Source organism: Heterodontus francisci, chromosome 16, assembly GCF_036365525.1.
Source record: "Heterodontus francisci isolate sHetFra1 chromosome 16, sHetFra1.hap1, whole genome shotgun sequence".
In the NCBI taxonomy this organism is placed as follows: Eukaryota; Metazoa; Chordata; class Chondrichthyes; order Heterodontiformes; family Heterodontidae; genus Heterodontus; species Heterodontus francisci.
This window is the reverse complement of record NC_090386.1, coordinates 41,724,542-41,738,549: the sequence shown is the minus strand read 5'-3', so window position 1 is coordinate 41,738,549 and position 14,008 is coordinate 41,724,542. Positions and strand designations below refer to the sequence as shown.

Below are 14,008 nucleotides of genomic sequence, written 5' to 3'. Positions count from 1 at the left end.
TCCTTGCGGAGACGGTCCTGATTTCACACTGAGGACTCTCTCCATTGTGTTGTGTGGCACTACACCATGCTAATATCGGATAGACTCAGAACAGACCTAGCAGCTCAAAAATGGGCATCCATGAGGCACTGTGGGCCATCAGCAGCAGTAGAATTGTATTCAGCCACAATCTGTAACCTCATGGTCTGACATATTCCTTACTCTACCATTACCTTCAAGCCAGGGGATCAACTCTGATTCAATAACGAGTGTAGGAGAGCATGCCAGGAGCAGCACCAGGCATAGCTAAAAATGAGGTGCCAACCTGGTGAAGTTACAAAACAGGACCACATGCATGTTAAACAACGTAAGCAGCATGTTATAGACAGAGCTAAGTGATACCACAACCAATGGATCAGATCAAAGCTCTGCAGTCCTGCTACACCCAGTTGTGAATGGTGGTGGACAATTAAACACCTAACTGGAGCAGGGGGCTCCAAAATCATCCATCCTCAATGATGGCAGCGCCCAACACATCAGTGCAAAAGACAAGGCTGAAGCATTTACTATCATCTTCAGCCAGAAGTGCCAAGCGGATAACCCATCTTGTCTCCTCCTGAGGTGCCCAAGATCATAGATGACAGTCTTCAGCCAATTTAATTCACTCCATGTGATATCAAGAGATGGCTGAAGGCACTGAATACAGCAAAGACTACAAGCCCTGACAACATCCCAGCTCTAGTACTGCAGAACTATGCTCAAGTACAGATACAACACAGGCATCTACCCACAATGTGGAAAATTGCCCAGGTATGTCCCGTCCACAAAAAAGACAAATCCAATCTGGCCAACTGCCGGCCCATCAGTCTATTCATAATCATCAACAAAGTGATGCAAGGTGCCGGCGACAGTGCTATCAAGTGATACTCGGCAATAACGTACTCACTGATGATCAGTTTGGATTCTGCCAGGGACACTTGGCTCCTGAACTCATTGCAGCCTCTGTCCAAACATGGACAGCAGCGTAATTCCAGAGGCGAGGTGAGAGTGACTGCCTTTGACATCAAGGCAGTGTGGCATTAAAGAGCACTCGTAAAATTAAAGTCAATAGGAATCGGGGTGGTGGTGGGGGGGTGGAACTCTCCACTGGTTGGGAGTCATAACTAGCACAAAAACAGATGGTTGTGGTTGTTAAAGGACAAACTTCTCAGTCCTAGGACCCAGCTGCAGGGAGTTTTCAGGGTACTGACCTAGGCCCAATCATCTTCAGCTGCTTCAATGACCTTACCTTCATCATAAGGTCATGAGTGGGGATGTTCCCTGAAGAATGCAGTGATCAGTAGCTTTCGCAACTCCTCAGATACTGAGGCAGTCTGTGCTTGCATGCAGTGAGACCTGAACAACATTCAGGCTTGGGCTGATTAGCAGCAAGTAACATTCGCACCACACAAGTGGCGGACAATGACCATCTCTAACAAAAGAGAATCTATCTCCCCTTGACATTCAATGGCATTACCATTGCTGAATCTCCCATCAGCATCTTGGGGGCTACCACTGAACAGGAACTTAACTGGAGCAGTCGCCTAACTACTGTGGTTACAAGAACGGGTGAGAAGCTGGGAATTCTGCGGCGAGTAACTCGCTCCTGACTGCCCAAAGCCTGTCCAAGGCACAAGTCAGGAATATGACAGAACACTCTCCACTTGCCTGGATGACTGCAGCTTCAACAATACTCAAGAAGCACAAGACCATCCAAGACTAAGCAGCCTGCTTGATCGGTAGCCCATCACCATCTTAAAATTCAATCCCTTCACCACCGGTGCACAGTGGAAGCAGTGCGTACCATCTACAAAATGCACTGCAGCAACTCGCCAAGGCTCCTTTGACAGCACCTTCCAGAGTTGTGACCTTTGCCACCTAGAAGGACAAAGGCAGCAGATGCATGGGAACACCCCCATCCGCAAGTTCCTCTCCAAGCCACACACCATCTTGACTTGGAACTATACTGCTGTTCCTTCATTGTTACTGGGTCAAAATCCTGGAACTCCCTCCCTAACAGCACTGTGGGTGCACCTACACAACATGGACGGCAGCAGTTCAAGGTGGCAGTTCCGAAGTGCAATTTGGGATGGGCAATAAATGCTGGCCTTGTCAGCGACGCTCACATAATACGAATAAATAAAAAAAACATCAGATTACAATCCTACTTCAGAGTTACAACGATATGCCAATTTCATGTGGCTATATAACTGCTTTTCGGGGACACAGAACTGATAGTGTAACTGTAGTATTAACCAGCCTCAAAAATGTGCAGGAGTCGTCATCATCACCCCTTCCCCTCTTCAGAGCATATCCTTTGCTTCCCGTTCAGAAACTTACCACCACGAAGGGGCTAAGATCAGGTCATATTTCAGTGGGCGAAAATTAACTTCTCCACTTGTGTCCTACTCCAGGTAATATGACAAAATGCCATTGACAGGATACCCACCTAGCAATCACATACAAATACAACTCAATAGCGTTTCTTTCAAATAAGATGCAAAATTCTGTAATGAGTTCTTTTATGTTGTTTCTTGCAACATAAATGAGATGCATGGGGTCCAGTGGGTTGAAGATCTCAAACAGGTTTATTACAGCTAATTATATACAGTAAAGAGATAACTATTTACAGAACCTGCCAAATGACTCTGGCTCAGCGTCACATGACTGTGTCCTGGTACTTAGCTCATTAGCATACTAAGATCTTCTTAAAAGGACATCACTCTGAAAGGCAATCATACAACATCTCCATTCTTTCCAAAGATAAGTCTCATATGCTAAAAGTAAAAACACATAAAATTAGATACCAAAATTATTTACACAGGAATAGAGATTATGAACTTTACAAGTGCAGAGGCTTAATAGTCCACATATCATTTCGGTGGTTTGACAACTCTTCCAGATCAGGTTATGGTATAACCTTCTATGGATATCACCCTTGGTTGTTTTGTGTTTGCAGGCATGTTGTCACATGTTGATTGTTGACCTGTTGTTCCGTCACACCTTCAGCATCAGAGGGTGTTCTTTCGAGACTGCTGTGCGCAATTGGGGCATTGCACACTTCTTAGTTGGCTACAATTCCTTCTCAACTAGGTGTTGTAATCTCATAGGACTTAGGCTCACTGCAAATTTTGGATACCTTTGCGGGTAGCCATGTTCTCATTGTGGGGTGTATGACCCTGACCTAATTGTCCAGCTGAGGTAGTTCCACTCCTGCGTGTTGGTCATGCACCATCTTCATTTTCCCATTTTTCGAGCAGTGTTTCCTGCACCTTGAAGAATTTGGACAGATGGTGGCTTGGCAGAGTCATCCCGCTTGTCTACCAAACATGATCTCTGCTGGTGACAGTAAGCCCATATCCATAGATGTAGCTCTGAGGTGGAGCATGGTGACATGAAAATCTTGGTTTGTTGTCCTACACTTCAGGATAAGTGACTTGACTGTGCGAACCATTCGCTCGACAAGACTGTTAGATGTAGGGTAATGTGGTGAGGACGTCACATGGTTTACACCCCATTTGGTGCACATATCCCTGAAAGATTTGTCCGTATACTGTGACCCATTGTCCGAAATAATTTCTTCAGGTGCACCGAATAGACTGAATATGGCACTCAATGTGTCTGCGACGACTACGCTTGAAGTGTCTTTCACCTGTCTGACAATTGGAAATGTGGAGAAATAATCAGTGACTAAGATCAAGTCATCTCCATTAACAGAAAACAAGTCAGTGGCAATTCTGGAGCAAGGGACTGATGGAATCTCGTGAAGGTGTAAAGGTTCTTTATGTTGTTGCAGTTGGTGGCTCTGGCATGCCTCACATATCCTCACTAACCTTTCGATGTCACTGTTTATCCCTGGCCAATAGACAAGTGTCTCGTGCCAGTCGTCTTGTTCACTCTATGCCCATTTGGCCTTGGTGATGTTGTGACAAGATATCCGCTCAGAGAGCTTTGGGCACAATCACTTGTTTTCCCTTGAAGGCGACGCCTCTCGATACTGAGCTCATCTCTAAGGCCAAAAGCATCCGAGTGTTTCTGGCACCTCTTTTACCATATCAGACCAGCCTTCTATGATGACTCTCCACAGTGCCTTCAGTTGCGGGTCACTTGCTGTTTCTGATTGCAGTTGGTCACATTTATGCTGACCAAAATGGAATAAATTTTGAGCACATCTTCCACCTTGATATCCGTGCTGTCTACTTGTAGATCCAGTGGGACTTATTCATTCTTGTTTGGATTTGGCAATCTGTTCAGCGTATCTGAGGTGACCATTTTGGTTCCCGGTTTGTAGCAGACGTCAAAGTCGTATCCGAAGAAGGGTCACTGACCCGAAACGTTAACTCTGCTTCTCTTTTCACAGATGCTGCCAGACCTGCTGATTGGTTCCAGCATTTCTTGTTTATATTTCAGATTTCCAGCATCCGCAGTATTTTGCTTTTATGTCAAAGTCGTATCCCTGTACTTTCACTGAGAGCCGCTGTAGTCGAGGTGGTGCACTAGTCAATGATATGTGGTCAGTTTCTACTGTGAACCGGTTGCCGAACAAGCATGTGTGGAACATTGTGATCCCAAACACCAGAGGAAGTGTTCCAAACGCTATGTTTGAATAATTGGACTGTAGTGAGGATAAACATTTGGACCCGAATGCAGTTGGTTTGCCATCCTGTAGGATACACGCTCCTAGCCGTGAGGCATCGACTTCCAGGATTGTCTTCATCCTTGGGTTGTAGTACTGCAGGGTATAGGTTTCTGCTGACAATGCTTGTCCGAGAGACTCAAAACATACGCTGATGGTCCTCCTGCCATACAAATGGTATATCTTTCTTGAGGAGCTCTCTCAGCGATGATGATTTGTCAGAAAAATTTGGAATGTATGATGCCAAAAAGTTGAAAAATCCAAGACATCTCTGGAGATCTTCCTTGTCTTGTGGAGTAGGCATGTGCCTTACATCTTCGAATTTGCTTGGATCAGGACGGATTCCACAACCTGAATAGATGAATCCAAAGAAATTGATCTGACTCACATTCACCTGGCACTTCTTGCTGTTAAAAACGAGCCCTTTGTGACAAGCTACTGCCGTCAGGGAATGGAGATTTTGATCATGTTCTTCTTTGGTTTTACCCATTGCCGCAATGTCATCGGCAATGCACATGCAGCCAGGCATATTTTCTATAATTCTATCCATATGCTGCTGCAACAGAGCTTGACTGACAGACAAGCCGAAGGGTAGTCTCTGGAAGCGGTATCTTCCAAATGGCGCCCTAAAGGTGGTGAATTCATGCGATTCCTTAGCTAGGTATATTGACCAATATCCAGGGTTAGCATCCAACTTGAAGAAGCTGGCTCCTGTGAACTTGGAATTCAATTCCTCTAATGTTGGAATCTTGTACAGGCATCTCTTTAGGGAGAACTTTTGATGCCTTGGATCTAGACACACCCCGATTCCTCCATCCTTCTTCAGTATGCATGTGATTGAGCTGCACCAGTCTGTGATGATGCACACGACGGATGATGTCATTGCATTCCATGTCATCTGACTCGCACTTAAGCTTTTCTTGTATGTGCAGGCTGCACTTTCTGGGGGGGGGGGGACTGACAGAATTGGGTCCTCTCCGAGATGCAGTACGGCATTGCCTTAGAAATCTCCTATAGCGTCGAACCTGTCTGGGTACATTTGTTATAGATCATCGATAGAATCAATGGGGGTACCCTTCATCTCTTCTGCTGTAATGGGTGCCTTGGTGACCTCTTGAATGGTCATGATGTTGAGGTTCTTACACGCTGGTAGTCCTGCCACTGCTGCTCCGCTTATGTCTACAAGATTGAATGTTTGTGGTTTTCATGCCGACTTGCCATAGCTACATTACGTTGTAATGTGTCACTGCAAGGAATGGGTGACCCGTTGTATGCAGATAGATAACTTGGCAGCTGTCAGTAGTATCACTGATTTCCAAAGACTCCGGTACATATCTTTGAATATTTGGACTGGTAGGATATTTGCACGAGCGCCAGTGTCAATCCTAACCCTGAGTGTATGCTTGCAGCTTTCTTGAGCACATGATGTTAATAGTGGTGAAAACTTTCAGTTGCTTGACTTCATCAACGTGATGTGTCAGGTTCACAATGTGGAATACCTATTCGTCTTCTGGCTGAGAATTACTCCTCATTGAGTCTCGTCTCAGGTCTGTTTCGCTGTGGACTCTGCATATCAGCTTGGGTTTATACAAGTCTCTGGTGCTCGCCTTGCTTCTGTTGCCCTGTTGTTGCACCTGTCTTCTGTCTGTCTGTGTCCTGCTGCGGCTTCTGGCCGCATCTTCGGAGCCAGATTTCTTGCATAGGCAGGCCCAGTGTCCTTTTGACGCACACACCTTGCACAGGTCACAAAATGCAGGACAATTTCGCCGTGAGTGGGACAAACCGCACTCATCACAGTGCTTGCTTGCTCTTGGTTATGGTACCGAACTGTTGGCTACACCTAGTGCTTGCAGGTGCTGTTGTCCAGCTACAAAGGCTTTCGTATTTCTTGCCATTTGGTATCCACTTCCTGCTGTTCTTTTGCTTAAAACTTGCTTTAAGACTTGTTTTATGACTCTACTGTTTCCCCTATCAGAAACTGTTATTTAGACTAGTTGCTTTGGTTGGCAGGAGCAGGTGTGATGATGATGATGATGTTTTGAGCTGCTTGTAGCACAAGATTGAGTGTTCTTGAACATTGAAAAATCTTTGATTTATATTGTGCAGATGTGTATTTTTTTTTTGAAGTGCAGCTTTATTCCAACATCAACAGAACAGCTAGCATTTATTTATTGGTAGTCTTCCTAGCTGACATAATACATGCCATAAGGATTTACTGTTGTCTGTTTTGTAATCTTGCTTCCAGTTTACACAGCTGCTCACTAGCTGCTAGAGTCTGTTTATGTTCTACACACTCGACTGGTTTTAATAGTTTATTTTACTTTGGCTTTAGGAATGAAAGCTCTTATTAATGCTCGAGTAGTTTCATGTTTTTTTTAAAACTTTGGCTGCGTGGATGAATGCTTTGCAGTGATCTGTGCTTTCCTGCATTTTTTCTAACAGACGCCTCCTGTATTGGCGCCAACCTCGATCAGCTCGGGAAAGGTGTCGGATCTTCTTTGTTATTTTTCTACACAAGAGCTTTTTAAAAAAAAAAATCAATCTTTTTGAAGGACTTCAAAGCTTTTTTGTAAAGCAGTATCCCTCGACTGTAGGAACAATGACTCACCCGCTTTACTTGCAGCCTGTTCTGTGCTCTTTCTTCTACAGCTCGAGTTAAGTTCCCTTTTTTTAAAAAATCTGTTTGAGCCAGTATTTTTTGATCTTTCTCTCCAGTGATTGTAGGAAAATCATTTTCAGAGCTGTCTGATCTGTGGTCTTCAATCTGAAACTTTGTCTGCTTACCACAGATGCCACCATGTAATGAGTTCTTTTATGTTGTCTGATGCAACATAAATGAGATGCGTGGAGTCCAGTTGGTTAAAGATCTCAAACAGGTTTATTACAACTCATTATATACAGTACAGAGCTAACTATTAACAGAACCTGTGTTACAGTTGCTAAGTGACTCTCAGAGTCACATGACTGCGTCCTGGCACTTAGCTCATTAGCATACTAAGATCTTAAAGGGACATCACTTTTAAAGGCAATTATACAACAAACCCAAACTAAAACTATTTGCTATGCAGAATGAGGGGTTGCAGTTAGAATTTTTAGTATTTTAGAGAAGAACTTGCAAAATTTGTATTTTGTATTCAGGAAAAATGAAAGTCATTAAAACTACTTGTAATTTATCGACCACACACTTCTGTGAGCATGAAGAATTTTCTCAAACATAAGTGATGTACTGCTAATTTACTGGAAAAAGCATATAACCATTCAGGTGTCTAAAATGCTCTATTAGCTTATGCCCAAAAAACATTAATTAAGAAATATTTGTATAATTCTATATTAGAATACCTAGCTTAAAACATGCACATCGTTGAGAAACTAAAGTGCCTCAAACTCTTGGAGTTTATATTTTACAACAATCTTGCGTTACTCCCCGCTATACATTGCAAGAAATGGGTAACTGTCATGCTAGGCCCCCACCTGCCAAGAATGTGGCACATCAATTTTGTCATGAACATTGATTTTTAACTGTTGTTGGAGCAAGGAAATGACTTGTTAAACAGATAAAGGGGTTAATTTCAAACACACCTTGTCTTTAGCTCCCCCTTGGTGAATCCTCGTTCACCTCTTTCCAATTATAAGGCAAAGAAACCAGCGCAAACAGGTTTTCTTAGGTTTGAAGCAAAGGTTGAAATTTATTAAACTTAAACTCTAATTCAAATAACATCTACGGATACACGACGCGCCCACACTCGCATGCAAACACAATAAACACAGAAGAGACAGAAAAGAGCAGAAGAAATAAAGTGGAAAAGTTTGAGGCGATCTCTGAAGAGTGCTTTTGTTACAGATCTTCGAGCTCACTGTAGAGTCCTTGATTGTAGGCAGATCTTGCTTTTCGTTGGGGCCCTGTATTCTTATTAAACCTTGTTCGCTGTAGGAGACTTTTCTCTCATGGGGTTCATGTGTCTTCAGTGGATTTGGAGTTCCATGAGAAAGAGATGGAAGCAGACAGGAGAGGCTATGACGAGCCAGCCGGGAGAGATCTTTTCAGTCCAGGAGCAAACAAACACTCTCCGTTCAAACTCTGTGGTTGGTTCAAAAAACCCTGGGCCAACCAGTTCGTCATGTGACCAGCTGGTTTAACCAGTTTGTGGATTGTATCACCTTAGCAGTCTCTGGAATGCTCCTCTTACACACAATACCTGGTGATTAAAGTCCATTTTAGGATAAGTGGCTAAGTGAAGTAACCTCTCTTGTCCCTATTGGTATGCAAATGTCCTCCATCCAGGTCTGGCAGCCCTTGTAACAGGCCTTCTCTTCTTCCCAGCAACAATTTGAAATTTAATGTCCATATGGCGAAATTAATATGCCTCATTCTTGGCAGGTGGGGGCCCAGCATGACAACACTAAAACTGATCCTGATCCACATGCAACCTCCTCATATGCCCTTTTTTTTTCAGAACCGAGTTCCATTGTGCAGAATCAGCCTTTTGATCTGTCTGGATATTTACCTTTTAAGGATTTCCTGATATTTCAAAGTGGCTTTGTTTTTCTGAAAGTCTATGTTAGCCTATGTGGCATCTCAGAATATTCTGGACACTTGCCAAACTGCCAACATTGATTTTATGTGATGAAATGTATTTAATCTGATTTCCAAAAGTACACATTGCTGATGATTTTGTTTTATAGGGTGGCCAAGAAACTTAAAAATGCAGCTGAGATAGTTTTTGCCTAGCTAATTTTATGACGAGCAATTAAAAGCAAATGTATGGAGTATGCCCACATAATTAAAGCTTCTTTTTATATAGAGAAATGACAATTTACTAAAATTTGAACAGATCTCTAAAATTAATTAAATTCTAGTAAGCTCAGCAGGACCATGTTAGATTTGACCAACTCAAAGGAATACACAAAAAATTACAGTAATTTTAGGCCAAGGTTTGTGCTGAAAGGAGCCTGATATACATTGAAGCCTGAACCTGATTTACATCCTTATTTTTTCCTGAGGCAGGAAAAATGATTCAGGTCTATTTCCCTACTGCCTTTAGGCAACTAAAAAAAACACAAGTGTTCCCAGGTTCAGATATCTGTTTCTCTCAGGCCTTTCCTCATTTGTACAATGAGAGAAAATTAAACCTGGGTTTGTGGTAACTAGTGGCTAAGGATTTCTTTTTAGTTATTTTATACGGTGCAAAGCAAAACCCAAGATTCAGACGGAACAAGCCTGCAGATCTACTCAAAGATAGGACCTAACTGAAGCAGGCTTCATGGAAGCACAACTGTTTCTGTTTTTAATGATGGAAAAGGATTAAGATGGAATTTTAAAAAAAATTGCTCGCACAAAATGGAATCTTGACTGGGATATGAGCACCCGCCCTTCTCATGGACAAAACTGGAAGTGGTCATTAAAGGATATAGACAAAATTGTAATAGGAAAAAAACTGGGACAACTTGCATTCAGTTTTCTGTCCAGTTTCATGTACATTTCAAAAACCTAGGCCTTCCCAGTCTATTTGCATATACTGCATGCTGTTTTAAGTAGTTTTGTCAATTTTTACAGCCATTTTCAACAGTAATCCAGATCTGGAGTTTTTTTTGCTTGTTCCTCCATTGTAACCTTTTTCCATTCCTCCTCATTCAGCTGATAGAAGACACTTAAATTTTTTCAGTAAGACAGCAAGATGGCCACCTTTGTGGGCAAGAGACTGGCCCAGATAGAGATTTCTCTTCTCACTGAAAAGGAGAACTCAATTACTGAAGCATGCAATTCAGCCAAGAAACAGCAAAAACCTGCCAATGAAGACAGCCAAGATCAATGACAACCAAATGCAGGCTGCAAGAGAACTGACAACCATCTGAGAAATGTCAACAATTTATTCTCTTGCTTTATCATATTTTCTTATCCTCTACAGGTACCTGTCAATGTATATCCTTCCAAAACAGTATTGGGTGTAACTTTTTCGTTTCAGGACTTCAGCAATAATCTAGGCTGACACTTCACTGCACTATTGGGAGAATGCTGCATTGTCAGAGGTGCTACTTTTTAGATAACTTGTTAAAACAAGCGATGCTCTGTCAGATGAACATAAAAGACTCCTTTGCACAATTTGACGAGAAGCGGAGGGTTCTCCAGCTGTCCTCATTAGCACATTGATCCTTCAACCAGCAGCACTAAAAACAAATAGCCACTTATCTTATTGATGAAGCTGGGAACCTATTGTATTAGCTGTATTTGCCTACATAACTACATTGACTGGACTTCAAAAAGTAACTCATTGGCAGTGAAGCATTCCAAAACATCCTGAGGACATGAAAGTTGCGATGCAAATTCTTTGTTTTTCATTTCCTTCAACAGTGCCCATGGTCCTTTATGATTGACTTGCAGGGGTATACTTCATGTGGGACAGGTCAGATAAGATAGAATTCTCTTCCTTGTGATATTCTTTCTGTTGGATTGGCAAAACCCAAAAAGGGGAGCAGAGCTCAGTAACATGTCTAGTTTACATCAGACAAAGGAGATCACATTCATCCAGAAATTTCTGAAGTACTAGTTTGTTATCTGCAATCTACATGTGGAAGATCTCACACCAGTGCCATTTTGAGCACAGCTGTATAAACTGGCAATAAATAAGTAACTTTCCTGCTCTTGCTAGCATTTTGCCCCAAAATGAAAATTAGAAGTCAATTCCTGTAGATGGATTAAAGCAGGTCCCAATGTAAGCAAAGCAACAGACTACCCTCATGTTGAAATTCAAGATACCCAATTTAAGAGGGTGATTTTATTACTTTGATGACAGACTATACAAATTTCAGATGCTCTGTAAAATCTTTTATTCACTGCTCTTTCATGAACCCACTGGAAAATCCTTAAAAGCTAGTGCAGCGAGCACAAAGACTTTTTGTAATAATTTTAGCATATAGCCTATGATGGCCTTCAAAAAGCCACTGTTTAGCAGTAATTTTCAGAGCTGACATTCAGAAATCCTTGGCTCCTATAAATATAGTTTCCAGCACTGATATACACTTGCTCCTTAGACAGCAACGCTTCTACTAAAAATGAACCACTTCTTTACTCTAAGAGCTGATCTGGGTCTGCTTTACAGCTGATTTCAACACATTTGTCATGGTAGTGTGCTTCACACATAGCTGGGGGACGTAATAAAACAAACACAAACTTATTAGGCTGTGAATGTGCAGCTAATGAACCCACAATCTATTATTCTTCAGCTGTGTCTCAAACATTATGCACTCCCTCCGGGCTCAACTTCTGTCACAGTCACAGGCAAATTAGCCCAAATGTGTGTAATGTAAAGCCACAAGTATCTATTTGCATGCAATAATAGTAGAAATATTCCAGTAAATAAGTTTACAGAGTGGTATACTGTCCCAATGTGGGTTGTTTATATATGACTTTTGCTGTGTTTGACAAACCAAAAGTGGCGTTCCCTGAAAGACAATGTTACGTAAGGGGAAGGAGCCATTAATGCTGTAATGACCCAATATTGAAGACTTCTTGGAATTGCTTAAGCGTAGGATAAATATAGAAGAGACATTTATTTAAAAAAATCAACCACTGTCCCTTTACGTCATTGCAGCCATAGAATTCTGCAAAATTCTGAAGGGAAAAGGTATAATCCAGTCCCACTAATGTGTTTTTTTTTCAAAAATAGCTATACTGCATCACACCTGTGCACTCAGTTATGGTGACTGTAAATGGTTAAATATACAGGAATAGCTTCCAGGAGAAAAATAAAATCATTTAAAAAATGTCTAATACACACTGAGGAAACGTCACATAAATTCTCATCTTTTACGAAGAAAATATTGTAATCAAAGGTAATTTATTTTCATGCCAACTCAATTTACTCAGACGGTTAGGAAATATAAATTCCACCCCTTTTCTTTACAAACTGGAAACGCCACTTTCCAATATTAATAAGTACAATAATAGGTTTCCAATTACATAATATCACAAATGATCAACAATGCACTGCAGTTCTCAACTAAGCCATGCACCCTAAGCTATCTATATCAATCAACATTCACAGAGTCACAAAGATTACACGAGTCCATGACAGAGAAAGATAGGGAATATATTGTACTTAAACTCCATACAATGGAGACTTAAATGGGGAAGAACAGAAAAATGTTTTTCATGTGCAATACTTGGCCCTCTATGAATAGAGCACTAATATGAACAGACTCCAGTTATTGAATGATTCCACTGTAAAATCCTGCAAATGAAAACTTTGGAGAAGTAGATGGACTCTGCTGAGTTTAGACTGGCGACCGTGACAGAGAATGTGCAATAGCCTGCATGGATTGCCATGCCACTGCTGTATTCACAGAAAAAATTGATCTCCTTAAAAACAGCGAGCTTAGCAGGGTTCTCATCTACATAACACATAATTAATTCATTCTTGAAAACACATCCAATGCAATATTCACAAATATAAATTAATCAAAAAAGACACTTTTCTCAAATGGGAAAAATCTTTTTAGCTCCTACAGGGTTTGTGGCTATGTTTGGTTTCCTTTATTAGTATAGGCAACTATATGTAGATGAAAAAGCCTCATTCTGAGATTTCATAGTTTTTACAGCATAAGTGAAATATGTTTGCACTGCTGTAGAGTACCATAGGATTAATATACAGCTGCAAAGAACAGGCATGAAATCAGAACATCCAGACAAAATTATATAAAATTAACAATGCACACTGGCACAAGGTGAGTAACGTATGTGCGCATAGAATAATTTGTAGTTGATGTCGTCATCAAAGATCTACCTGGCACCTGCACTGTTATTCAAATAATATTGAAATCTCAAGGTTCCAAAGTGAACTGACAAAGCTGATGCTGACAACTCTGGTGAAGCATTCAAATACAAGGAGTTAAAATTAAGTTAGGAACAAGGGAAGTCAAGCAGAACATTTCTGTCCAATGAGTAATAATAGATGCGTGAACATTATCAGAGAATGCGACTGAAATAGATAGCATAGCTGAGTTCAAGGGACAATTGGATGCAATGCATTTCTGGACAAGGAAACCTTTACTTATTGAAAAATCATGTAGTTGAGTGCAGAGAAGGGAATGTTGCTCAAAACATTCTGTTCATACCTCTCATGATATGTCTAACCACTTTGGTTGAACCACCTCGCATATTCAGGATCTGGTGCACACGCTGTCTTATCTGAAAACAAATATAAATAAAGTCTAAATGCAACACACATTAAACCAAAACTAAGTCAGAATTTACCTTGGTATGTTTGAAGTGCTTTGCTTTCATAGCTTTTTCATAATGTTTCCCAAAGAACTGACATACAGACATTAGCACACAAGCAAATAATGAAATATTAAACA

At 41.3% G+C, this 14,008-nt stretch overlaps 1 protein-coding gene across 1 annotated transcript in view; it reads right to left on the bottom strand.

Moving 5' to 3' along the window:
* ctnnbl1 (catenin, beta like 1) overlaps positions 1–14,008 on the bottom strand; it is a 249,430-nt gene that overhangs the window by 32,689 nt on the left and 202,733 nt on the right. Inside the window, exon 15 of the mRNA XM_068048127.1 lies at positions 13,766–13,838. Coding sequence (XP_067904228.1) covers positions 13,766–13,838 — 73 coding nt within the window. The remainder of the gene's footprint in view (positions 1–13,765; positions 13,839–14,008) is intronic.